Source organism: Gracilinanus agilis, chromosome 3, assembly GCF_016433145.1.
Source record: "Gracilinanus agilis isolate LMUSP501 chromosome 3, AgileGrace, whole genome shotgun sequence".
NCBI classification, from domain to species: domain Eukaryota; kingdom Metazoa; phylum Chordata; class Mammalia; order Didelphimorphia; family Didelphidae; genus Gracilinanus; species Gracilinanus agilis.
In genome coordinates this window covers 147,644,835-147,669,274 of record NC_058132.1, presented here as the reverse complement: position 1 = coordinate 147,669,274, position 24,440 = coordinate 147,644,835, and the positions used below count along the sequence as shown (strand labels likewise).

At 36.7% G+C, this 24,440-nt stretch overlaps 1 protein-coding gene across 1 annotated transcript in view; it reads right to left on the bottom strand.

Moving 5' to 3' along the window:
* Positions 1-24,440, bottom strand: part of ZDHHC20 (zinc finger DHHC-type palmitoyltransferase 20) — a 51,459-nt gene that overhangs the window by 7,078 nt on the left and 19,941 nt on the right. Inside the window, exons 3-9 of the mRNA XM_044668303.1 lie at positions 24,149-24,269; positions 21,198-21,267; positions 18,119-18,151; positions 17,627-17,747; positions 9,200-9,329; positions 7,585-7,711; positions 5,011-5,100 (exon numbers count right to left, since the gene is read on the bottom strand). Of these exons, the coding sequence (XP_044524238.1) occupies positions 5,011-5,100; positions 7,585-7,711; positions 9,200-9,329; positions 17,627-17,747; positions 18,119-18,151; positions 21,198-21,267; positions 24,149-24,269 (692 nt within the window). The remainder of the gene's footprint in view (positions 1-5,010; positions 5,101-7,584; positions 7,712-9,199; positions 9,330-17,626; positions 17,748-18,118; positions 18,152-21,197; positions 21,268-24,148; positions 24,270-24,440) is intronic.

Genomic DNA, 24,440 nt, shown 5'->3' with positions numbered 1-24,440 from the left:
AGAGTGAAAGGAGCAGAGCCAGGAGAACAATGTATACAGAGACTGATACACTGTGGTACAATCAAACCTAACGGACTTCTCTACTAGAAGCAGTGTAAGAATCCAGGACAATCCAGAGGAACTTAGGTGAAAGAATGCTATCCACATTGAGAGAAAGAACTATGGGAGCAGAAAGGCAGAAGAAAAACATGATTGATCATGTAGTTTGATGGGGCTATGATTAGAGTTTTGATGATAAAAGATTGCTCTATTCCAAATACAAATAACATAGAAATAGTGGAACTGTTTGTCAGCTCTGGGAAGGGGGAGGGAAAAAGAGAAGGGGGGAAGAACATGAATCATGCCACCATGGAAAAATATTCTTTAAAAAAAAGAAAAAAAAAAAGGTGAGTTCTTGAGTGTCAGGAGACTCTCAGTTAAGCCTACGAACAGAGAGCAGTGGCAGAAAAAGACATGTTGCAAAATCTGTTCCTAGGGAGCAGAGCAGCCATGAGAGGCAATCAGACAAAAGGCTTCTGGAAAATGATTCTTGACTAGACAAAGAGATGACTTTACTGGTCAAGAGCTGCAGAAACAGCTACTGCCCTTCGTCACCTTCTACAAACAGAGAAAGATGAAACTACTCCTAAAGCTCTGCTGCTTGGTCACCATCTCTGGTTCAAGCAATGTCCTGCTCTGGTGTCCTGGGGCCAGGTGGCTGGTTCTGAACACTGGAAGATAAGCTCGTAGTACTCTGGCTTGAAGACATCTCCTATCCACATGAAGAGCCAACATTTTCTAATCTCTTTAGAGAGGGATGACTAGAAAACCCATAAGGCTATGTTTGAGTAAAGAGGGGAAAGGGATTTCCCCAGCTAATGCGCAGTCATCAAGCAGTGGGCAGTGAAATGTTCTTGAGTGCACCTGCAAGGTTAAAGTCTGAAATCTGGAGTTGTGAGTTATGCTAAGAACAAGAGGCCCACGGGCTTCCACGACAGAGTCCTCTGAGGGATGCCCACTCTCCCATCGTTGTTGTTAACCCGTGGTTTGTGAAGAGGTCCAATGGCGTCACTGGGTGATGTCCTGACTTGGATTTCGGTGAAGCAATTACACAAAGATGTCAGACTCACTCTCTTCTAGAGTCATCAAAGGCCACTGGCAAGACAAAAGTCAGGAGGGCTGCTGATGGCCCAGGATGCAGTGGATGACCTCGGCATCTCTGTGCCTGACCAAGCTCCATGCGCTCCATAGCGCCCGCTTCAGTCACTTCACAGCTACTGCACCAAACAGTTCTTAGCTGTCAATTCTGGAGGAACAAGGCTTCCCATGCTTAGGTACTACCTGGGAAGTGACTCAACCCTATTACAAATAGTATTAACAAAATAGGTTTAATGGTCCAACGTAGAGTAGAAAGAATACTGAACTAACTTGGGTCTGAGAGCCAAGGTCTACCATGCAATAGCTGTGTGACCTTGGGCAAGTCACCTAACTAGATGGTACACTGAACCAGAGGACGTAGGTTTAAGACTTGGTCCTTCCACTGAATTCCTGTGTTTCCAAAGGCTACATAATTGCTGTGCTGAGTTGTGGTAGATTCTACCATGCACAAAGATCTTTGAGCACATACGTGGCCCTCGTCACAGCCAAGTCTGGTTCCTTGACTCCATCCAGGTGAGTGCAGTGAAGGCTCATTATAAGAAGGCTGGTGATGTGGTGATGAACTTTTTAGTCATGTCCAATCACGGTGCCATAGGCTCACACATTAAGAAGTAGTAGGTGGGCAGCTGGGTAGCTCAGTGGAGTGAGAGTCAGGCCTAGAGACAGGAGGCCCTAGGTTCAAACCCGGCCTCAGCCACTTCCTAGCTGTGTGACCCTGGGCAAGTCACTTGACCCCCATTGCCCACCCTTACCACTCTTCCACCTATGAGACAATACACCGAAGTACAAGGGTTAAAAAAAAAAAAAAAAAGTAGTAGGTGCTGAGAGCCATGCAATCCCACCCCCTCACTGTACAGATGAGAAACTGAGGCCCAGAGAAGTTAGACAACTTGTCTAAGATCACATAGACAATAAGCAGCAAAGCCAGAATTTGAACTTGAGTCTTCTGATTGTAAAGTCAGTCATCTTTTTCATTGTGCTACACAGAATTTTAACAATATGAAACGAGTAAAAATTCCTAAGTGGTCGTCAAGCCTTTGCGATCTCCTTTGCTTTGCAGTGATATGGCCAAGTGGCAGAAAAGGGCGCTAAGACAGAGCCATTAAACTATATTTGATAAACTTTACCTTGATGATTGGTCCTGGTGAGCTCTTTGCCCAGTGACTGACTAATGAGTACATATTGCTGGAGAAAATAAATCAAATCAATGTTGAACTCCTTGCTCTCAAAGAATCCAGAGAAATCTGGTCTGAGAGATTTCTTAACTGTGTGACCCTGAGCAAGTCACTTAATCCCCACCACCTCGCCCTTACTGCTTTCCTGCCTTAGAACCAATACTTAGTATTGATTCTAAGATGGAAGGTAAGGGTTAAAAAAAAATCCATTGAAAAGAAGCTGAAGGGGCAGCTGGGTAGCTCAGTGGAGTGAGAGTCAGGCCTAGAGACAGGAGGTCCTAGGTTCAAACCCGGCCTCAGCCACTTCCCAGCTGTGTGACCCTGGGCAAGTCACTTGACCCCCATTGCCCACCCTTACCAATCTTCCACCTATGAGACAATACACCAAAGTACAAGGGTTAAAAAAAAAAAAAAAAAAAAAAAAGAAAAGAAGCTGAAGCTAATTGAAGGATGGGTCACAGATACTCCTTGGAGAGGCAGAGAGAGCAGCAGTTGGTTATACTATATATCCAGAGGATGTAGAAGAAATGATATTGTAAGGGACATTTGGACATCTCATATTATAGTACTAATTTTAAGTATTTGTAAAAAAGACCATCCAGAAAAAAATTTACACCTAATTACTAACATCTTTTACTTAAAATGAAGAGGAAGAGAAATTCCATAAAGAACTTGATAAGATTGTCCAAATTCTATCAACAAATGCTATCACAGCTGATGATTTCAAAGCCAAGGTGAGAAAAGCTGAAAACCAAGAGGAAAATATGGGAAAGTTAGAGTTCAGCAAAAGTGAAGCCAAATAGATTACAAAGAAGGATTACATGTTTAGTGGATACAGTCTTTGAGAAAAGAATTGGTAGGTGTTGGGCAAAAGTAAAAGATATTTTAAAGACATAAAACAACATGCTACTAATAAGGGCGTTATTCTTAAATATGCCGTCTGTGCAAGTTCTGACTACCAATGTAAAAGTCAAAAATCAGAATTAGTAAAAAAAAAAGAAGAAAAAGTAATAACATAAATGAGATAAGGCATATAACTGAAGCAACTCAATCCTTAACTTTTTAAGCAAGTAATTGGTACTGAGAAATGGGAAATGGATATAAGAAACATTTTCTGACATGGAGTGCAATAATTTCCATAGGCTCTTACAGTGGCTGCAAATGAAATGCCACCAGAACAAGACCAAAAGAAACCCCAGGGTGTCTTAAGTTGGCAAATATCTGCCTTACTTGCCAAGCACAGAAGGTAGACAAAGTCCACACTAATTTAAAATAGAAACTCATTTTGTAAAATCTTCAAAAAGAAAAAAGACGATGAGCAATTATAGGCTGTATATGCAGCAGGAGAAAGTAAAGACTGGTTTAACGAAAGTTTGTCCAGAGACCCAATTAAGCAAAGGCTTAATGGGCATCTAAGCATGAAAATAGAACTGCTAAATGCTAAGTAAACTAAGAAAAAACAGTTGTCATCTTCAAGGCACTTCTATTCTAACCAACTGGGTTTACCATAAAAAATGGCAGAATCACCATACTTGGACTTTAACTTCACAGTGCCAGGTTTGCTTATATAGAGGAAGAAATGGCTCCAAAGAAAACAAAAAAGAGAAAAACAGATGTTCTGTACCAGGTGTATATGGAATATATCCCTACTGAAGAGACACAACTGTGAGGGCACTGGGTGTTCAATAGGAAAAGTATCTGAAAGAGAAGGTATGAAAGGCATGAAAAAAATTTGAGCCTTATTAATACCATAAAAAGATAACCATGGAAAATATCCACAATTTGCAGGTTGCAACTAACTAATGAGGAACTTCCAAAGATAGCAACTAAAGATGTCATTAAGGAAAGGGGTGCTAAGAAGAGAAGATGGGTTGGTCATGGGCTCAGGGAAATGGAATGACAGGTAGACAGCCAAAGTATTCCACTGGTACCTTCACAAAGTCAGCAGAAAGTGAAGAGGGGTTCTAGCATTTTGGGGGAAACTAAACCAACCTATGGGAAGACACAGAGAAGAGCTGCAGAAAACAGGTGGGCAAGGGCGGATTGTGATTGTTCATCATTAGAAGGAACTCCATACTGATAAGCAGATCCACTGGAGTATTATTATTTGGACTGGACCTGTGATTTCATTGGTATAGGAACTCCCACAGAGGAAATGCCTTTTACAAAGGCAACTTATAGTCTCAGGGAACTGGCTAGGACAGGAGGAGGCTCAGGGACTTGCCTCAGGGTGTGTCAGGAGTCAGAGGTGTGACTCAGCTCAGGTCTTCTGAGTCCTTTATCCATTATGCTGAGTAGTCTCCCTTGACTTATGTTTAGCTAAATTTTGTATTTTTATGAAGAATGTTGAAAGTATTGTGGGTAGTTTGTTTTAGACCTACGATATGAGGTTAATAAAAGGTAACAAATTTATACATAATAAAAGGTTAACTAGTACAACCAGGAATACTGGAAAGAGTTCTTGAGCACCATTCTTGACCATCTGTGCAAGACAACACATACACTCTGTTCACAGACAGTGATACGGTTAGCAGGAAAACTTAAGCCAACCAGAACTCTTTTTTCAACTATGGCAACAAGGGGACTTAATGTATGTATGTATATTCTTACCAACATAACTAAAGGAACTGAATGTATCACAGATGAAAGGCAACCCATTATTTATATGTACAAAGCAGATAGAAGAAGGCTCACTCACCTCCTGGAGTGTTGTTCATGGTAGTTTGTGACAGTAACCTGTTCTGTATCCATCATGAGGCGAGTTGGAAAATTGACACCATCACCTAAACTGCATGATTAAAAATATTACTCATTATTTTAATTGTTACTAATCTGCTTAAATTAAAGCAATCAGGCTTGTTATCTGCTTTAGAGATGATAAGAAGAGTAAAATATATAAGCAAAAGCTATTACTCAATTGATATGTGATCAAAAGATAGGAGCAAAGTTTTCAAAAGAATTGCAAACTATTAACAAAAATGTGAAAGAATGCTCCAAATCACTAATAAGGAGAGAAATAAAAAAATCAAAACAACTCTGGGACTCACCTCACCTGCAATATGACAAAGACAACAAAAGATGGGAATAGTCAATGTTGGGCTGAAAGGAAGATATGTACACTAGTTCATTGTTAGTGGAGTACAACTGTTGGTGAGTCACTTATCACATAACCATTTTAGAAAGCAATTTGTAATTATACAAATAAAATTATTATACTGTCCATATCCTTTAACCCAAAGATTCTACAAGTAGGCTTATACCTCAAGGAGGCCAGTCCCTATTATATCAAAATATTTAAAGCACAGCATTTTTTTTTTTTTTTTTTGGTGATAGCAAAGAATTGGAAACAAAGTAGATGCTCACTGGTTGGGGAATGGCTCCAAGTAGAGTTTGTTGGGGAGATATGACTCTCCTTAATTGTATGAGGACAAGCAAGGGCAGACAATATGCCTTGGGAAAATATATCAGGTCAGCTTGTAGGCCTTTAAATATAAGGTACAGCAGATAATGGTTTTTATTTTAACTATACCTTTAAATTCATTCAGAGAGAAATATGAATTCCAAAGCCCAACTCAAGACGATAACAAGGTGGCTTTCGGAAGATGCAGGCTCAATTATAAAAATCAATATAGCATAAAATCAATTACACTGCAGAATCAATACAGTAGAAACTTGGTCATATTTTGATCATTTCAGACAATATGTTTTCTCTCAATTTTCAGCTTCTCTTCTCCTAGCTACCTTGATTTTATTATGTAAAAACATTTTAAAAAATCAAGATTATACTAGTTTCTATTATTTTTATTCCACTTAGTTAATAATTCTCCTCATAACTTAAAGATATCAAAGATACCTCTTTCCCACTCTTATTATGAGGTGACCTTTTACATTTCAGGGTCATTTATTAATTTGGTATTTACTGGGCTATAGTGTAAGATGCTACTCTATATAATACTATAACTATATGTATGTATAATGTTAATCCTTCTCATATTTGAAAGACATTGAGCTGTGTCCTTTCTTGTTTCAAATTTTAACAAGGATCACAATTGTGAAAAGTCAATTCACTATTTTAGAGATTAAGTATTGAAATGATTAAAACTTTAGGGAGCCACTAATTACAGATTTGAAGTTAAAGACAAAATCTGCACCATTGCCTACCCAATTCCTTAATTCTTCATTGCCCAAGAGACTTTTTAAAGTTTTAATGAAGCTCTGGTTACAGGTAAGAATGGAATGGAAGTATTAATAGCTAGCATTTAAATAGCATTTTAAAATTTACAAAGTACTTTACAAATACCACCTCATTTTAACCTCACAATAACCCTAGGAGGTAGGTTACTAGTATTATTTCCATTTCATAGATGAGGAAAATGAAGTAGACAGAAATTAAACAACTTGCCCAGAGGCATACAACCAATACTGTCTGAGGCCAGATTTGAACTCATTTTCCTGACTCAAAGTCCAGTTTTCTATCATTACAAAAAACTGTCATACAGATTCATCTCAACCTGAATTCTCTTTGATAATAATAGGGAAATTAACTGATGTTTATGATGACCACAAAATATTATAAGAATATGAAGTGTGGTCTTTATTTTTTTTAATTATGTTCAGAATAGTTCTTTTGGCAAATGTATTTTATTGTATTTTAATTATCTACAAAAATTTAAGTCATGTGCAATATGTAGCAATTCTCTATTAACTAGATTATTTGATTAATTAGAACACTCTATTTATTAAACATATTGGATAACAAGAAATTTAATAAACATTTCCCTATTTTATGAGCACATTTAAGATCAAGTAGGTATTAATTTACCTTTATAAAGCATTGTAAGCTTTATAAAACTACCTTGTAAAATAGGTAGTGCAAACATTATTGTCCCCATTTAACAAGGAAGGCAAAGTACGTAACTTGTCTAAGGCCACAATGCCAGTAAATATTAGAGCTAGGGCTTAAACCCAGCGTTTCTAGTGCTACTGGCATTATGCTGTACTGCCTAGGTACAACATCCAACACTTTGATATTTCAATAAACATTCAAGGTTAAATGCTTGCTACTTTGTGTTAGCAGTGGCATATAGGATACAAAGCAACAGATAATGGAAAAGCCAAGTATATTGAGTTTTTGAATGCAAGGTCTACACTTACTTCTCTTCTCCCATCCTAATTTCCAAAGGCTCATCAGTCATAATCCTTCAGTAAATAAGACAAAGAATTTCATTAAATCTATCACTTCTGTGTTCAGAATTCAGGATGAGTAATTTACCTTGTAAAGACAGGAAATAACCAATATTTTTTTTCATCTCCAAAAACTTGTCTCCAATTTTTACTCCATCCAAGAGAGAAACCATTTTTGTCAGGGCCATTTATAAATACAGGTGAACGGAATGCCTCTGTTAAAAATAAAACCAATAAACTAAGCAATATACTGTTTGTAAGGAGGTTGTCAATAAAACAACGGTAGAAGAAAAATGTTTTAGACAAAGCATATCATTGGGGAAAGATCTGTTTAGGAAAGAAAGAATAGATTAAAAAATATAATTAGATATGGAGGAATTTTTTTTAATGAAAAATGTTGGCTTCTCCATCACAGCAAATAATAGTTATCCAAGCAAGTAGGCACAGTAGAATAGCTCATCTTCCTACAGTATTATAAAGATATATATGCATGGGTTATCTCCTGCACATTTACACTGATAATCTTTATGGAGAGTTTATGAAAGACATGGATGGAGAAGCTAGGTGGCACAATGGATAGAGAGCCAGGCCTAGAATTGGGAAAACCTGGGTTCAAATCTGGCTTCAGAAACTTCCTAGCTATATGATCCTGGGCAAGTCACTTAACCCTGTTTGCCTAGCCCTTGCCTGTCAGAATTGCTCTAAAACAGAAAGTAAGGCTTAAAAAAAAGTCATGGAGGAGAAATCAAAAAGAAGGAAAAATGAGGTATGAATGAGTTGTCATCTACACCACTGGAGGGAGTGCCTACAATGATGAGATCCTGGAACAACTAAAGTACAGTATAAGCTTAAAAAGTACTTTACATACATATCTATGCTATGGTTTGTATTTTCGTATCTTATTAAAATTCTCGATTATGTAAAACATATTTTAGGCCCTAAGCTCATGGGCCATGCAAATTTTCATGGACTGAACTAAAGTAATATTAATAGTAATAATTAATATTTAAATAATATTTAAAGATTGACAAAGTACTGCTATGAGCTATCATGGTGAGGAAGGAAATATAAGGATCATTCTAAAAATTCATAATAAATATCGACCACTTACTAACATCAGTTAACCTGCAACACCTAACCTAACACCATGCAAGAACATTTTCCAAAGAGTTTCATTTAGTTTTTATTTTTTTCTCTGTCAACATTTCTTTTTTTCCATCCTTCCCTTCCATCTCCTACTTCTTTAATGGAAATAACTTCTAAAGGTAGAGGTCTTAAAGCAGAAACCTCCTTTAGAAATACTCTACTTTTTTCCAATTTTCTCAAATCAGAGAATATACCATTCAAGAAATGTCATAAGAAAATGTCCTACTTATAAAAATGTTGAGTGTTATTTTTAATGGTTGAGTTTCTAAATGAAGAAAAAGCCATTTTTAATCTTAATAAAAAAAAAAAGGTCTTAGAATGAATTTCCTTTTCTTAACCTGTTTCAGAGAAAATAATTTCCAATACCTCTCCTATGGTTAGTATGCATAATTCCAGTCCTATCATCTAGTTCTTACTTTAGTTGGTTAATAGTTCTGTGTAAAACAAATTGGAAATTATACTGATTTTCCCATGATTTTATTATGACTTCTCTTGATCACATAATTGATAACAGATATTTACCTGGACAATTATCGGTTTTGCTTTAAACAACTTACCTATTGTTGTTCTATTTTTTCCAACTAGCCACATGTGGTAGCAGAAAAGTGACAGGACACTAATGAAGAACATAGCAGCCACAAAAAAAAGAAAAAGGACATGGAATTGTGCACGGTTGTTTTTGTTGGTCTGAGGAAAGAGAAAAAAAAAACTATTAGGCCAAGGATCACTGATATTTTTGCACCTTTTATGCCACTCTTAGGTATAGTTTTCCTAGAAGCTTAAATATTTCAAAAAATTTTCCAGATACAAATACTAACAGACTGAATATAGAAAAAAGGAGATGAATTTGTCCAAATCCAGTCACTAGCCTATGGAAGAATTCACAATTTCATACCACTATGGATCATTCCAAGTGGAAGAACTCAATAATTTATTTGGTATACTACATAGTATTGTTAGAAAATTATGGTAAACTGAGAGACAATTGTCCAAGTATGATCAATTTATTAGTTAGGCAAGCATTAACCAATAAACTGGGTTTATAGCCTCTCTCAATGACCAAAGACCCCGAGGAAGAGCTTCTCAGCCTTTACAGTTTTGGGGATCACAGAGTTGGGTAGGTTGAGAAGCCAATGTGACATTATAGAGTAGATAGCATCATGGAGGTAAAAACAATATGACTGGTTATATCAAGAAAAGTTAACTAGCACCCCCACAGGACCATCCTTCTCTGTTATGCTGGACTGCTTGATTGATTCATGGGAATATCTGCAGGTTGCTGACCTTGTTAGTGGACCTGAGTTAGCAGATTCCCTGATGTCTAGATAAGATTTTCTTGAATGGTGCAAGGATATATCGTTCAGGGACAATATATCCCTTAGAGCTAGTTTCAGGACTTAAAGATTTTACCCAATGTCTTGGTATTACTCAGAAGCTGAAGGCATGAGGGGTAACCAGTTTTCTTTTAACTGAGAAGTAAACCTCAACTTCTTTGACTAGGGAGTGTTCACTATTTGAATCTACCCACAAGGTTAGTGACAATGGACCAGACTCTCTGGTGTCCACCTGCATTCTCCAAGGATAACAGATTTCCTTGAGGAAAGAGTAGAACAGTGATTAGCCCGAGAATTTAGCTTATAGGCAAAGAGACAAAGAAATGTGGTTTGAGCAATCATACAAAAGGGGGTAGTAATAAAGAATAGGATCAATTACAGAATGGAATTAACTATAAAATGGTACAGAATTCATCCATGCCTTCAAAAGAAATTCAAACTTGAGTTGACATCAGGTATAAATAAGTTTGTTTTAATTATTTAAAAATTGCATCTATGCTGCTATCCAGTGTCTGCCCTAAGCAAAATTATGAAGTTTTATCTTTGGCTCCCTTCTCTATATCTCCCTTCTCCCTTTTGGTGATCTTTCTCTCTCTCTACAGATATCCACTAACCTCAAGCTCCTCCCTGGCTAGAAAGCATCCTCACCTTTTGTTTTCATGGGGTAATTGTGGTCCTTTCAATCCCCACACTCAATTTCCTGCATATTTTGAGGTGGCTAGAGAATCTAATAAAATAACCCATAGCTAGTGAATGAAAATATTTACATTTTGAGGAAAGTAAAGTATTAACATAATGGAAGAAATCAAGAGGAAGATATTTTTGAGCCCCAGGGGCCTTTCATTGGTAATTTTCAAATTATACAAATTAGGCAACCACTGATTCAATCTATATGTAAGACCTATTTTGCTTAAGACAAATTATAATATACAACATGATAACTGCAATAGAAGAAATCATGAAAATGAATAATTTCAACTTAAAAATTACATCCACAATGGATTTTACCTTTGGACAATTCTCTGCAGATTTCCTACGGCAAAGCTTGTACAAATAAAGATAACATATTAAGATACCAATATCAACAAAAGATACCTGAAAACATTATTTTAAAAATGGTTCATAGTCAAGGATTACTACATTATCTTCTCTGTAATGGAAATACAGCAAGCATCCTCCAAATAAAAGAAATATAGACAAGAGTGCATGGTAGTATATTGTTAGCTTTAAAATATAGGAACCTATTTCTAAGGCTCCTTAAAGGTTATCTTCCTGAATTTAAAAAATGGAGATATGTATAAGAAATAATAAGTCTTAAATATATAGATACAGAATATTAAGTCTAGGCAATTTTCTAAATAAGAGTTATCCTTTTATTCTCATAATTAAGTTGTTTTCAAAAAAACCTGAGATAGGAAGAAAGGGTTCACATTCTCTAGCACTTTTTACCACTAGAAAAAAATAAAAATAAATTTAAAAAAATCTTATGTAGTAGGGCCATAACTGTGGCTTCACTTTCTGTGTTTTCAGTTACCCATGGTCAACCATAAAGAGCCCAAAGCTCTAGAGGTCTTTCTCAGGGGTCAGTTCTACTTTCAACTTTTTTTTGTGGGAGTGAGGTAGGAGGCCAGGGAAGGGAGCTCAGGAGCAGGGAGAGAGAGTACACATATTGAGGTGGGCAGATGTTTGCTCATATCTGCGGTTTTAGCCATCCACAGTAGGTCTTGGAATGTAACCCCTGCAGATCTGGGGTGCTACTCTAATATGGCTAGCACATTACTGGACGACAACTAGAAGATGTTTTATCTGACATTTCTGGTGACTGAAGTCTCATCTAAGTGAACTTCTCAGGTATGAGAAATACTCCTTTAAATACTAAAATGAATACTACTTTTAGGTATTTTTGACACTGTAGCAGTAGATAAAAGCACTGAACTTGGAGTCAGGAAGACTTGGATTCAAATCCCAACGGTGATACTTAAAAGCTCTGTGACATGGGCCACTCCCTTTATGGTTCTGAGCCTCAGAACTCTTCCCAAGCTTGTATGTCCTAAGGCAGTGATGGGCAAACTATTCCCCAACCCACCACCCAGGCCAGATCCAGGCCTTAGTTTGCCCATCACTGCCTTAGGCAATTCCCTAATCACTACATCTGGGTGTGGGTCCTAGATCTGCCCAGGGGGTGGGGGGGTGGGGAAGAATAGTTTGCCTGTCACTGAACTAAGGGGATATTCTCTGCACTAGGAGGTAGAGTTCCCATGCTAATAAAATCACAGATTATTTACATACTGATACTTTTGATGACAATCTTTATAAGATCATTATATAATTTTCTGCCTTCTTAAATCAAGGCTATTAAACAGTTTGGATTTTTAGCTTGGTTCAAGGAAAAGAGCTTTGGTGGGATAGCCTCCCAATTTTGCTCTTTCTATGTTCCAATGAAGCAACAGAATAGGACTTCATGGAGGCACTGGAGAGAAAAATGCTGAAATATCTGGTGATTTAGACTTCCAGGCTATGGAACATGGAATATATTAATCCCTTATAACCATCTGCCCCACTACTTTCATTGGCTTGTAGCCTCACGTGGGCTAGCTAAAGCAAAAGATAGGGATGAAGACAGTTCTGGAGCTTATAAGGATATTAGAAAATAAATATTGCTTTATTAGTTTAAAGATAAGAAGTGGAGAAGCTGGCTTGTGGAAGAATTAGAGCTGAGAGAATGTTAATTTCTATGACAGTTACACTCTCTGGGTGTGGCATTCTGACAGTGGGCTTCTGGCAGTCCACAGAGCCACAGGCAGCTTCTTTCTCTCTCAGGGCTGGAGAAGGTAACACCTTTGCTTCTCTCTATCTCAGTCTGAGGGAAAGACTTGAAGGAGTGGAATGTTTTCTTTTCCAATTTGGGAAACACTATTCATTTATCTGTTACTCTCTATATTGGTTAAACTGTGAAAAGACCAAACAAAACCTGGTCATTGGTTTGGACTCTGAGTCTGTTAAGTCTCAGAGTCCTAACTTGATTCTTGTGGAGACTCAACCAGCTAGCCTTGGTTATCTTTATAACTTAAAGGCAAAGTCAAGAGTTAGAGTGGTTAGATTTATTTAGAAGAGTATAAATTTGGTTAGTTAGATCAGGGAGGATTAGCATAACCTGTGAACCACAAGAGAAGCAGTTCCTTGCGGGACCTGGGAGTTTATTTGGGTACAGTTAGAATCTCTTAGAATTAGAAATCCTTTTCCCTTTATATATATTTAAATAAATAGTTTATTTTTCATAAACAAGAGTCTCTTTAGCGTTCCTTGCCCCTTGCATTGGTTGCCTATCTTATTTTTACAAGCTAAAATTCAAAGAATGGGATTGCACAACCTGTAGCAGCTACAATGCCCCAATGAGTAAAGAAGAATCCATGTGCCCCCAAAAGACTTCTAGTCTCTTTACCCATGTATTTGGCTTACACTAGAAAACTGGGACAGCAACGATGTGGTTCTGGCTAGAACCCAGAGGCTTTGGGGACTGTCCCAGCAACAAAATCTCATTCCAGTTTAGCTGATTCTGGGTCAACAAGCAGTTGGTATATGAGGAAATTCCTTTAGACCTGGCTCTGGAATGAATTCATTGGACAAACCATTTCACTGTCTTGTCTCTCAGTTTCTTCAGTTGTAAAACATAATATTGGACTAGATTAATTTCTAAGGTCTTGCCAGCTATATGACTGTATTCCCCCCTCAATCCTTCTTGGCTTCCTTGTCTTTTATCTTGACTCCCAGGCCCTACCCCATACCCTAAGTTTTACTGTGGTTGACCTACTAATAGTGATGAAAAACAATGAAGTCAGCTAGTCCTTTCCTTCCCTCTCTTCTCTATTTTTATGCCATTTCACAATTCTTTACCCATTCCTCATCTTTCCTTTCCTTCTCTAATGGTATCTTCTTCTCAATGGATGGTCAGAAAGTCCTATTATGTGTATAAGCTTAATTCTCATCAGGTGTTTCAGAGGGATCTATTGTGTTCTCAAACACGTATACATATGTATTTAATTCAATAAACATTAACTAGGTATCTATGAAATGAAAGGATGTGAATATGAAATCATGTAAACTAAAAAAAAAAAATCCTTCCAAAAGACAAGAGTTAACAGAAGTTTTTCCAATGTTGTACTGCACAAAAATATATTAGTTGTGGGTGTCTTGACAGGATCTTCACATTTCAAAACTGAAAGACTTTCTAATGTTCCAAGTACCTATAACTCTTTTTCCTATAGGCGAATGACAAGGATTGGTCTTCTTTCATAACATTTTGGCAAGGTGTTTGAAAGACAACAAATAAATGGTAGGAGCTCCAGAAATAAAAGGAAACTCATCCAACAGTTTTGCCTTAATCTAGAATCAAATGAAGGCATTCATCTTACCCTAAAGTAGGCCAATTGTCAAAAGAGATTCGTGGGGTGAGGAAGGTGGGATAGGAGAGCTATATTCAAGTAGAACTACAGCAATATATATAAGGAATAGAAAGCAGAATGCAGTTTGACAAAAGGAAAAACTTCTTGAAAAATAAGAGCTATCCAAATAAAATGTGCCAACTCCAGAAGTAGTAGGTCTTTAAGCAAAGACTAGATGGGGTTCTTGGTTGGACAAGTCAAACACCAGGAGATGAAGGTCCCTTCTACCTCTTAAGACTCTAGAACTTCTGAGAACAATTAAGGTTTGCTATTAGAATCAATGAATTTTAGAGATGGAAGGTACCTTAAAGAACACCTGGCTCAATTTTTTATTTGACAAATAAGGAAACTGAGGCACAGAGAAGAAAAGTGTAGAATATCTTTCTGAAATCTTTCCATCAAGAGAAAATGTTTAGAAATAAAAAAAAAGTTCTGGTGGATCAATTATCTATAAAACACTATGATTTAGAATTACTCATTCCACAACAATGCCAGGAAAAGAAGATGCTACTGTAGCTAGAACAATGAATGTCATTATACATTCAAGTGCTGCCTTTATATCTCATTATATGTATTTCTTCTGCAGTTAATTAGAATTCATGAAAATGCTGGTAATCAACAAAAATAAGTAAACATTATTTTAACCATAATGTTCAGCTCAAATTCCAAAGGGTTATTATAATAGCCAGAAATTGTTTTGACAATTGATCATTGTGCCTGGGGAATACAGCATCTAGAAACTAAATAAAGAGAAAGCATAAGAACAGAATCAATAAGGGTGTATTGTTATACCAGAAAGATGAAGGTGAAATAAGTAGGAATAAGTACATAAAGCATTTTGGACTCTCTGTCACTGACTGTATTTTAATAATAACAGCATTTATATAATGCTTTATGGTTTTAAAATGCTTAACGAATGTCTCATTTTTGCCCCACAACACTGGGAGATAGGTGTTATTATTATCCCCATTTTATAGAAAAGTGAACTGAGGCAGATACTTGCTCAGGTCACACAGTAAGTGTCTAAGACTGAAGTTGAACTCTGGGGTCTAATCCACTGTTATATCTAACTGATTCTCCTATTTCTCACATTCTCCATCTGATTATAAAGCTTTAGTACTTTAACCACACTTATTCGCTTAGTATCACAGCAATGAGGGTAGCTTAGGGGTCTTTGGTTCTAATCTCTTCATTTTGAAGATGAGAAAGCTTAAGGCCCAAAGAGGGAAAATGTCTTGGGCAACACTCCAAAGGCAAAGAGAAGAGCCAGAATCTGAATCAAAGTACTTTGATACCAAATCTGGTGTTCTTTCCATTATTCTGAATCTGTAACATATAGGTTAACATGGTTAGAAAGGGCATTTGTAATTTATAAAAGGACTGGAGTCTTGGATATTACTCAAAGAAATCCTTGCTCTCTTAATCTGCTACATTCTTCTTCTGGGAATAGGAAGGAAACATGGCTTCATCTCCTGCCCTCCCCCGCCTTCAGAGGTGAGCCAGTTATACCTTAAAGACCAAGGCAGAGGGGAGGGAAGAGAAAGGGACAGAACTGGCTCAGAGGGGACACAAATATCAAATGAGGACCAAGGGAAAATGGGAACAAATTCATCTGCTTCTGCCCTCCATTTTCTAATTTCTAATTATCAAATGGGAGAATAATGTGAATCAAAAACTAGATAGTAAAAACATAAAAATGCCATTAATTCTGTTTGCAGTGCTGTGACCCCATTTGTCTGTAGCTCTAATAACAGGAAAGTTTGGTGGTGCAGGAAGGTTCAGGGAGAAAGATAATGATTTCAGTTTCAGACATGTTGAGTTTAGGATGTCTACTAGACGTCCAGTGTGAAACTGAAAGATAGTCAGAGATGTGAGAACAGAGGTGAGCAGAGAGAGCAGCACTATGGGCCATGCTGAGAATCGTCAGCACAAAGATATAATGGAGGCCACAGGAGCAAGTGGAGGGGAAAAGAGGACCTATGTGACAGCCATTGTACGACGCACTTGTTACAGGTAAGCCTCCCAGGCTCTGGGGCAGGCGCTATAATTCCACCTTTTCTAGGGGAGGACACTGAGGCAGACAAAAAGGAAGTGGCTTGCTCAGGCTCACACAGCGAGCAAGTGAACGAGGCTCAGTGTGAATGCCTTATTGCAGGCCCAGGTGCTAATACACTGCTGGCTCTCCAGAAAGGAAAAAGTGAAGAGGCCTGAGGCAGAGCCCTGAAGGACTCCCTGCTTAGAGGGTACCATATGGCTAAGGATTCAGCAAAGGAAAATGAGAATAAACGGTCTGTATGAATGAACTACGCAGGAGACCACCAGATCCTGCAAGCCTTACATAACAGGATCACAGTCATGTGCCTTAATGTGCCAGCGTGGCAGCGAGATTCCCGCCTACCCAAAGTCAGGGTGTGAAATGTGGAGACTTGGGGGAAACCCTGGCCAACTGGTGGATCTTGGGGGAAGGTTTAGTCTGAGCAAGGGAAGCGGGCGGGCTCTCTGCCATTTGGGGGCTTGGGAAAGGAGCTCTCTCACAACCACACTAGAAATGTTGGAGAACAGTTTCAGTATAATGATGGGGCTGGAAGCCAGACTGTAGGAAGTTAAGAGAGTGAATGGAGAGGAAATGGAGGTAATGATTGCAGATGGTCCTCTCCAGGAGTTTAGCCACAAAGGGCAGAAGAGACACAGGACTATATGTTAGCAGGGATGGAAAGATCCAATGCCTTTTTCGAGGATGGGGGAGTGTAGGAGTGAAGGAGGAGAGAAAAACTATGAATCAGGTACTGAACTTGTTGAGGAAGGAAGGGGAGTGACCTGGAGATCTATAGACAAAGCTACCAAGATTTTGATTGGGGTGTAAGAAAATGACTTCATGAACCTCAAAGAAGGAGACCACGTGTGAGAGTTAGGAGAAGAGCTTAGAAGTGGCAATGGAGAGCATAAAATGAAAGAATCATTGATGTAGAACTGGAAGGAACTTGAAAGGCAATAATAGTCCAACTTCATCATTTTATAGATGGAAGCAAGGAGTACTTCAATTCTCCTGGTTTTCCATCTGGCTCACTGCAAATTTCAAATTGTAGAAACTGGTTAATAAGGTCTTGCATTAGCACTAAGTCAAATGTTTAATCCTTAAAACATTATAGAAATATAATAGCTTAATGAAAACTTAACTCTATACTGTTTAAGATTTTAACAAACTTACCGTCCAAAATTTTATAAAATATTCTAAAACTGTTGTGGTCACCAGAATACAGTACAGAAGGGAATAAAATAAAAACAGCAGGAAGTATTTGTAGTTAGAAAATCCCACACAGTTATTCACCCTGGAAAAGTAAAGGAGACAAATTTTTGTAATATAAAGAGCAAAATTTACCAATAAAAATTGTAAAGAAAAAAGAGAAAATATTACACAAAATTGTTTTAAACTAATTTTTAAAATGGACACAGAGGAAAAAAAAGAAAATTAGATTGGGCTAATAAATAAACCTCTCAACACAGAATAATATAGTACCACATATCAGTTCTTAAATAATCTAGTTATCATTACCCTTTCAGAATATACTATTGATCATTTAGAGAAATTACAGGGATAATTTATCTTAATGGGGAAAAAAGGAATTAGCTTTCAAAACGTAGTACTCAAATTAACCTTCCTCTTTTGCCACCAAAAAGGTTTTTTATTTTTCATACTTACCAAGGACAATGATGATCCATCTTAAGAACACATCTAAGAAAGAAAAATACAATGAAATTCCACATTCAAATTTCCATTTATAAATTCCCACGCACTTGAAATTTTTTTTAGAATTTTATCTTAGAAGAGCATTATAATTAGCATTTTTATTGCAATGGGATATACATCACTTTCTCAGGTGATTAATATTCAGCAAACACTTACTATATGAAGGCTCTAGGCAAACAAAATCATCTATCACTTTGAAGAACTCAGAATGGCACAAAGGAAGAAGCTCTGGCTCTGGGGTCAGAGGATGTGGGTTAAAATTGCACTTCTGATGATTACTATGTATACGACACCTTTGGCAAATCATTTCACCTCACTGGGCCTTGGTTTCCTCATCTATAAAATGAAGATGTTGGACTATTATTGCCTTTGAAGTTGCTTCCAGTTCTAGATCTATGATCCTATCATTTCATGTTTGGTTATAACTCTATATGATATAAAATCAAACCAATAATTCAATCAAAAGGCATTTACTGAAGGGATGAAATGAAAGGGGAAATTGTCAATCCCAGCCTTCAAGGAACTTACATTCTAATGGAAGAAACAACACGTGAATGACTAGGTACATACAGGTATCCAATATAAATTAACCTAAGATGGGAAAGCACTAGCAACCTGCTAGACTTAAAGATAGGGAAAGAGTGTCATGTTCAAGGAATTGCAAGGAGATCAGTGTAGCTAGATCATCAAGTATAAGGGGAGTAAGGAGACTGGAAATTTATGAAGGTACTTTATGAAAAGCTTTTAAATACCAAATATAGGAGTTTACATTTGATCTTGGAGGCAACAGGAAGCCATTGGGAATCAATGAACAGGGAGTGGGGATAGCAAAGCAATAGGTCTATACTTTAGAAAAATAATTTTGGAAGGTGAGTAGAAGATGGAATAGAGTGGGGAGAGACTTGTGATTGGGAAATCAGTAGGTTAGAGATTGTGTATTGTTTCAGCATTGAACTTTAAAAAGACATATGAGTAAAACCACTATAGAGCATAAAATTTATTTTAAAACTTTTTTTATGGAATTATGGAGAATCAAAACTATATAAAATGTGAGTTTTTAACAATTTATTTGAAACCCAACAGGTCTTTAAATTTACAAATTTATCTCTAAGGGTATAAGCTTCACTGACAAAAAGAATTTGTACATTTACTTTATTGTTTGGAAAACTAAGCTGTCTAGATTAGTGGAGCTGGTTTATTTGCTTTAGTCATATTTTGTTGTATCCATATGTGGGGCTGAACTTTTTTTAAAGACTATAAATTTAGTGAGATTTTATTCCTTTGAGCAAATCAAGTTGTACTAAGCTTCCTTATATTTAATTTAAGTTCAACATTTTAAAAAATAGCCAGTCAAAAGAAGTCAGGTGGCTAGGGGATAAAGTGCCAGGCCTGGAGTTAGGAGGATCTAGGTTCAAATTTGGCCTCAAAGATACTCCTAACTGTGTGATCCCATGTAAGTCACTTAACCCCTTTGCCTAGCTCCTGCCTTCTGTCTTAGAGTTGTTGCTCTAAGAAATTTGGAAATTCTCTAAGAAAGCTAAAAGAAAGCATTTAATGAGCACTGATCTTTTTTTTTTTTTTTTTTTTTTAAACCCTTAACTTCTGTGTATTGGCTCTTTGGTGGAAGAGTGGTAAGGGTGGGCAATGGGGGTCAAGTGACTTGCCCAGGGTCACACAGCTGGGAAGTGTCTGAGGCCGGATTTGAACCTAGGACCTCCCATCTCTAGGCCTGACTCTCAATCCACTGAGCTACCCAGCTGCCCCAATGAGCACTGATCTTGAGGCTAAGTTCTGAACATCAGGCCAGGTTAGAGGTAGTTAAGACAAACAAGGAAAACCACAATACAAAACCACCAGGAGCATAGGATAGAACTCTTTACAAACTAATGGAAGTACAAGGCAGAATTGCTCTTCTATTCACTTAAAACAGACCTGTGGTGTTTGAACATTCCTCCTTTTTATGTGGAATAATACAGGATCTGAAGAGTTAAAGCTACATTTCACCTAATAGGCAATGGAGGAGTGAATGGTGGCAAAAGTTAAACCAATTACCAACAAAGAACTGTAAATAAGGGCTATAAAAGATGTCATCAGAAAAGTGCATGACCAGAAAAGTAAGTGGGATAGTGGGACAGTAAGAGAGATCATCAGGGCACAGCTCCTGAGGACCACCGGCATCCGTCAATACCACACCAAAGGATCTAGAAAAAGGCCTCTGCATGGGGGTTGGGGGTAGGGGTGGGAGGTGGACAGGCTATGGAACGTACATTGTGTGTGTGCGTGCGCGCGTGTGTCTGTACACATAGGAACAAAGAATTTTAGGGTCAGAATAAACCTTGTATATTGATTAGTCCAATCTTTTCATTTTACAGATGAGAATAACAAGTCTCAGAGTAGTTCAATGACTTACCCAAGGTCATAAAACTAACCTATTGGCAACCCTCTTCTTATTCCTTGTCTAGGCTCTTTACACTACACACACTATGCTGCTTCTCACAAACTATATGCAAGCAGTAAATTTCCTTTTTAAAGATTTCCAAAGTAAAATTGTCATGAACAATGAGAAAGTAAGTTGAGGGAAATGTTTAAATTAATTGGCATATTACCTGTTACATCTTAACCTCAAATGTTTTAAGTATGAGGCATCAACTTGTTTACTAGGGATTCTTCTTACTGAGAAGGCCAGGAAGCTTTCTCAAAGATCAGATTATTACAGCATGCTCATCAGTGCTTTTCTGAGCACAGCTTGGAAGATCAAGCTAATGTTATTAAAGCACAGATCAAGGTGACATCTGAGCTGAGATTTAAATCCAGGTCTCTTGGGTGATAGGAATGATGTAGTTCATGTAAGAACCTTTGTCTTCAGAGTAAACACCTATAATATTTATTTCTTGAGAAGTGACTAAAAACTTTTAGAACTAGGGTGTAAAATGTAAAACATGGTATATTTGTTGTATTGACTATTTCCCTTTGATAAAATTTTCAATGCTATACTCAATGAGAATTTAAATTATTGATCAAAGTTACTTACTTGTTACATACAGAGCAGTGGTGGCATCGATCAGGTTTAATCAACTGACATTTTTTACAATATCTGATTACTAAATTTAAGAATAAAAAAGAAACTCATTAAAAAAGAGAAAATATTGCTTAAACTTCAACAAATAAAACTGAGTTTAACTTTCCAAACTTACTTATAAGATGAATTACTTTTAACTAAGAACTTTAAAATAACACAAAGGAACAAAAGGATGTTAAAACCTGGAAAGAGTCTTATGGATCACTTAAATTCACCTCTTCATTTTACAGTTAACAAGAATACAGAATAAGGAAAATTCAATGATCTGTCAATGACCACACAGCTAGTTGGTGATAAAACTGAGACTAGAACTTGGCTCACTTGAATTGCAAGTGTTCTTTCTGTTAGACCACAAATGTTTGAAATGGCAAAAAACCATACATAACATAGTCCATCTGCTTCTATAGGGGTTTCATTTACTGAAATTCTATTAACAGCTGAGGATTATGCAGGTTGATTTTATTAAGAGAACCAATAATTTAGTACTGAATTTAAGGAAACGCATTATTTCCATCCTAAGCTTTCACATGCTCCTGAGCTATGTATTGCTTGAGAACTTTGTTCCCCCTTCTCTTACGCCCTTAGTCACCTTATAATGTAAGCATTGCATTCTTTGACCCCTTTTGATGCTCAAGTAAATTTAACCTTTTGGGGTTTCTTCTGACTTCTGTTTGCATTTTGAAGTTCTTAATGCAGTTTTGATATTTTCATAATGAATGCTTAAAAGTTCTCTATTCTATTAAAAATCCATTTTTCTCCCTAAAGATTTATATTTGACTTTGCAGAGTATGTTATTTTGGGCTGTAAATCAGAGCCTCTTGGAATACTGTCCAAGATGTCTTTTTGTTTAGATTAGAAGCTGCTAAGTCTTATGTCCCTAATTATGGTTCCTTGGTACCTGAATTCTATTCTGTTAGGCTTGTATTTTTTCTTTGACCTAGGAAGCATTGAATTGGTTTTTAATATCACTTAAATTTTCCTAATGTATCCTGCTCCTAGAGGGCCACTCCATTAACTCTCTTAAATCCCAATCCAGTATTCCTCCCACTATGAATGTTTTCTTGCTTTTCCAAAGCTGAACACCTTAGAAGAAGGTACTCAACTGTGGGGACTACACATTTACATAACAAATTTATGTTATTTAATCTTAACTGGCCCATCGCTGCTGTAGGCTCTTGGAATCCCTAGATTTTCATATTTCCTCCCTGTTCCAAAATTACTTTATTTCGTTCAGATTTTGTATTTAATTACCTGTGTATATGTTGTTCCCGTCTAGTAGAATATAAGTTTCTTGAGGGCATGAGCTAAGTTTTTTTTTTTTTTGGCTTTGAATCCTAGTGCCAACCTTAATGCTTGGCACACAGCAGACATTTAAAGGATGGTTTAAAAAAAAAACTAATTCTTCATGTGATTTTGAATCTTTTTTAGCTAAGACAACTCTTCTTATTAAAGAAAGAGAGTGAAGGAAGTATAGGGATCCCAGTATAGTGGCAAAAATAATAGATTAGGAGAACAGGCCTGAGTTCTAATTTTGGCTCCACCAACTAGTGGTTCTTTTACATTGGGAAAATCTCAGAACCTTAGTTTCTCCACTAGTAGGTGTTAGGGACAATAATAATGCTGCATAGCCTCACAGAGATATTGTAAGTAATAGGAAAACATTTTAGAAAATATGTATTTGAAAGGAAGTTCTAGAGAGAAAGCTTTTCAAAGAATCTTATTAATGTCAAAATAGGTTGGGATTAAAGGAAGGGTTTACCTAAGAAGTCTGACAGTAGTAAATACCTGACTCTTCAGCAAGTCACACATCAATTTAAAATCAATAGGCTCAAAGTGTGGAATGATATATACATTTTCAGACATGGCCAATGTATTTGTTTTCCTTTACCATATTCATTTGTTATAAGAGAATTATATAAAAAAAATTAGAAAATAGAATGTTAATGAATTACTTAAAAAAATACATAAACAGGACATGGACAAATAGGGCTATGTTAGAATTTTTGATCATATGATTAAACTAGTTATATATTAAAAAAAATATAAGTGCATGATATTAGGATAAAGCATCACACTCCAAAAGTGCATTAAATGTCTGAACACAGCAATTTCAAGGAAGATCTAATAAAAATGACCACCTCCTCTTCTTCTATTCTCCTACTCTATTTTCTCCTCCAACCTAGGTCATCTCAGAACCCACTCTAGATAGCTTGGCGGTGGGAGGAGCTACAACACTGGAGGCATTCCTTTCTTCTACCAGTGGTAGTGATAGTGATAAAAAAAAAAAAATAAAGAAAAATGAAGGAGTCCCTGCCCTCAAAGAGCTAACATTGGTTCTGAACCAAAAGAAAGACTACCCTATACTTAAAGAATAAGCATTCTTCCCAAACAGTAAAGAAGCAAGTAGGAGACATAGTGTATAAAGTGACAGGCTTGGAGTTAGGAAAACTCATATTCCTGAATTCAAATCTGACCTCAGATATCTACCAGTTAGTTGTATGCCTCAGTTTCCTTATCTTTAAAATGGGGATCATAATAGCACCTACCAGCCAAGATTGTCATGAGGAAAAACTGAGATAATATTTATGAAGTACTCTATGAATGATAGCTATTATTATTATTAAGATCACTGAGTGCTCTCCTTTTAAAGGTATATTTACATAATGGGCATTTTCAATATTTCCACTTAAACATGAAAAAAGTAGCAGCATTGGGAGAGAGGGAAAGAAAGATAATGGAACAGCAAGAAAAGTTGTCAATGACTCATTATAAATAGATGATCAATAGAACACTAATTGTGAACAGCCCTAGCACTCGCTTAAATATAGACATGTCACCATCTCACTATGGAATTGAGTACAGCTGAAAACATACTTTGAAAGCTAAAGACCTATTTTGCTTACATCTTGTTGATGTCATAGTATAGACAGGTAAATCTTTTGCTGCTCTTCTCAAAATCTCTTGTTGAATGTCAGGTCTTTCTTCCTTTTCAAAATGTTCTTCATCAGCCTGAGATAAAGAGAACTAAGAGAGAAAAGAATTGTTAATTTTTGATCCTCTAATAATATCAGTTATAAATATTTCTAATATAAAACAGATACTTGCGTTAAGAATGACAAAAATATAGGAAAAAGACTGAACATGGTTATTTCAAGTATGCTTAATTGACAATTATGAAATGTTTTTTCACAAAAA